The sequence below is a fragment of the Malus sylvestris genome, chromosome 5 (assembly GCF_916048215.2).
Source record: "Malus sylvestris chromosome 5, drMalSylv7.2, whole genome shotgun sequence".
NCBI classification, from domain to species: domain Eukaryota; kingdom Viridiplantae; phylum Streptophyta; class Magnoliopsida; order Rosales; family Rosaceae; genus Malus; species Malus sylvestris.
The window spans coordinates 13,669,711-13,673,505 of record NC_062264.1 but is presented as its reverse complement, the minus strand read 5'-3'; the positions used below and the strand labels follow the sequence as shown (position 1 = coordinate 13,673,505).

General features: G+C 39.8%; 1 protein-coding gene across 1 annotated transcript; it reads left to right on the top strand.

The window, feature by feature from the left end:
• The first annotated feature begins 619 nt into the window (after positions 1-619).
• Positions 620-3,565, top strand: LOC126624126 (putative polyol transporter 1). The gene is made up of 3 exons (XM_050293145.1): positions 620-926; positions 1,228-1,574; positions 2,281-3,565. The coding sequence occupies exons 1-3, from the start codon at positions 773-775 to the stop codon at positions 3,394-3,396; spliced, it is 1,617 nt and encodes a 538-aa protein (XP_050149102.1). The 5' UTR covers positions 620-772; the 3' UTR covers positions 3,397-3,565.
• The last annotated feature ends 230 nt before the right edge of the window (positions 3,566-3,795 follow it).

Genomic DNA, 3,795 nt, shown 5'->3' with positions numbered 1-3,795 from the left:
AAATAAAAAAATAATTGAGGTTGTCTTAAATTTCAGGTAGATGGATCATGAGCCCATTTCAACAACACTGATATTATCTTTACTTGGCTACCTGCTCAATCTGTTAGGTATGAAGTTTTAATACAAAAAGTTTCGGTAATGATTAGAAAGAGATAATTCTATTTAAAGAACTTGTTCTCAAATTTTTTGACGATGTGGAATAGAGAAATTCTAACCAGCTGTGGTAATGTACACACGTTCTCTTATTCAAAATGAGTACGTTATCTTCAAAGAAAGGGTCGGTCGTTCATCGCCCCACGTAGAAAAAGATAAGGAAAGAAACAGTGTTACTATATTTTATCTTTTTTGTCATTATGTTGTACGGATTTGTTACAGGGATGGAAGAACTGATGAAGAGAGAGAGGAGTAGTGACTCACGTTTCTGTTTATGCTATGAAAGTGATGGGAGTAGAATTCTCTCTATTCTTTTTTTTTCCTTACCTTTCCTCCTTTTTTATCTAAACAGTCACAGTAAACATTTTATATTAACTTTTTATAATAAGATAAAAATAAAATAATAGAACATGAGGGGAGGAGATGAAAAGAGAAGAGAAGAAAATTGTAATTCATCTATTTAAGCCCTTACCACCTCAAGTTCTCATAAAACATCTGATACCCACATGATTAAGTTTCTCTTTCACTCTCTCTCTCTTTCTCTCTCTCTCTCTAAATTACACTTCTGCGAATATTAGACACCACATTGGTCCCCTCCACATCTCTTTTCTCTGAGAAGATGGCCGGGCGGAGAGCTGAAGATAATGCCCTCAGCCAACAACCCGGGAGCAGAGGCCTCTCCGAATTTGACTCCCCAAAGAAACCCAAAAGAAACAAGTATGCCTTTGCTTGTGCCATTTTGGCTTCCATGACTTCAATCTTGTTAGGTTATGGTAAGTATGTAACTTCATACTTTGCTTCCTCAAATTTGTTTGGGTATTGTTATTAGCTCTCCAAAATAATAGTATTCACTTTTTCCTCTCTTATACTTTTTTATTGAAAAGAGTACAGGATAAATATCTTGCAATCCAAATCACATTTCGTTTGTTTTTTATGGTTTTTTATCATACAGTACTTGGGTGCGACAGAACATCTCAAATTATTATAATTTGTTAAAAACAATTTGTTGTCATCAATATTTTTTGCAACAATATAGTTTTGCATGTGTTGATGTCGGTTTTATTTCATCTACAGACATTGGTGTGATGAGTGGAGCTGCAATCTACATAAAAGAGGACCTTAAAATTTCCGACGTCGAAATTGAGATCCTACTCGGTATTATAAACGTCTATTCCCTCATCGGCTCTGCCGCTGCTGGAAGAACATCCGACAGGATTGGTCGCCGGTACACCATAGTCCTCGCTGGGGCCATTTTCTTCACGGGAGCTCTTCTTATGGGATTCGCCACAAACTATGTCTTTCTAATGGTAGGCCGGTTTGTGGCTGGGATAGGCATCGGGTATGCCCTCATGATCGCTCCTGTCTATACCGCCGAGGTCTCGCCAGCGTCATCTCGTGGGTTCCTCACATCTTTCCCAGAGGTTGGTTTATATGCATCCATAACAGCTGTATTATTTTGCCTGAAGCGAAACAGCCATAACTAGAGCTTATCACAAGTTCATAACCCAAACCACAGGTAGAATGTCGGCGAGACCTAATACAACCATTCACCTTGAACACTTTAAGGAAAATCATCGTAAAAGATATAAGGGCCTGTTTGGTATCCTTCTTGGTTTTAATTTTGTCATTTTCAAAAATGATGAATGTAGTTAAATTACTTAATAGTCATTAGTTTTAAAACAAAAAATTGAATTTAAGAAGAATACCAAACAACTAAGTATTTTCGATATGTCGGAGTTATTCTTTTGTGTGATTTTAAGGATTTTCTTTTTCTTTTCCTCCAAAAAAATAAATTTAAAAAAAAAAAAAAAGGTTAACATTTGTACGAGAAAATGTTGGATAGGTATAAAAAGATAACTTTGGACAAAGACTTTTTTGCACTTTTTTTCTCTAGTGCACTCATATTTTTTTAACATGTGAATTGAATAGATTTAAAAATCAAATTACGTAATAGATGATTAAAATATTTATAAAAAATAAAATAAAAATGCAAAAATCACTTTGAAAAGCTTCAATTCATTATTAGTTAAAGAAAAGCAGTTTTGGAATATACAAATATGAATTGATTTTGTTTTTAGTATGAATTGATTATGTTTTTACTAATTGATTTGTGTGAATGTATACTAGGTCTTTGTCAATATAGGGATACTGTTGGGCTACGTGTCCAACTATGCGTTCTCGAAGCTTCCAACTCACTTAGGGTGGCGGCTCATGCTCGGCATCGGCGCAGTCCCCTCCGTTATTCTCGGCGTCGGCGTCTTAGCCATGCCGGAGTCGCCGCGCTGGCTCGTCATGCAAGGACGGCTCGGGGACGCGACACGTGTTCTCAACAAAACCTCAGACTCCAAAGAGGAGTCCCTGCTTCGGTTAGGAGACATCAAGGAAGCTGCAGGAATCCCCGAGTACTGCACCGACGACGTCGTTCAGGTCGTCAAACGCAGCCAAGGCCAAGATGTCTGGAAAGAGTTGTTCCTCCGTCCAACGCCGGCGGTTCGTCACATTTTAATCTGCGCCGTCGGTATCCACTTCTTTCAGCAGGCCTCGGGTATCGACGCCGTCGTTCTGTACAGCCCAAGAATCTTTGAGGAGGCTGGGATAACCAACTCCGACCACAAGCTACTCTGCACTGTAGCCGTTGGATTGGCCAAGACCATTTTTATCCTGGTCGCCATGTTTTTGATTGATCGGATCGGACGGCGTCCGCTGCTTCTAACCAGTGTGGCCGGGATGGTATTGTCCCTCGGATCTCTCGCTGTGGGCCTTACGATCATCGATCGGCACCAGGGGGCTAAGATGACGTGGACTACCGCATTGTGCTTGACCATGGTATTAGCGTACGCTGCGTTCTTTTCTATCGGGTTGGGGCCCATCACGTGGGTTTATAGCTCTGAGATCTTTCCGTTGAGGCTACGCGCTCAAGGATGCAGTATCGGAGTGGCGATGAATAGGGTTGTGAGTGGGGTTCTCTCAATGACGTTTATTTCATTGTATAAGGCCATCACGATGGGCGGAGCCTTCTTTTTTTACGCGGGAATTGCTACTGTTGCATGGGTGTTCTTCTATACGATGCTTCCGGAAACACAAGGTAGAACCCTAGAAGATATGGAGGTCTTGTTTGGCAAGTTTCATAAGTGGAAAGAAGCCAATGCACTGCTCGAAACCAAAACCCAAGTCGATCATGGTGGTGATGGCAATAATAGGAGTGGTATGATCCAATTAGAAACAAAAGGTCCTTCTCTTTAGATGTTGCAGTGTGACATGTACTTGGTGATGGTAGTGGATATTGCTCTTGTCAAAAATTGATGTACGCATCGATTATATGTAACTTGCACGTACCTCTTTTTAGTCGATTATATAAGATAAAAGCGCTTTTGACTCTTAAAGACAAAGGAAATAAATGATGTGTATCCAATTTATGTGTCATTTGTATTCAACTAGAACATACGTCATCTTAATCTACTACTATAAAATAGGGCTTGTCCTACGAAAACTTACCTGTCAAACAAGGTTTCATTGGTTAAACAACCTTTTCTCGATGAAATCCTCAATTCGTAGGGCAAATCCGGTCAACAATTAGAGGTTGCTGAAAACCTTTCCAAGATAGACAGAATTCGTAGGGCAAGAAATTATCCGTCGAGCAAG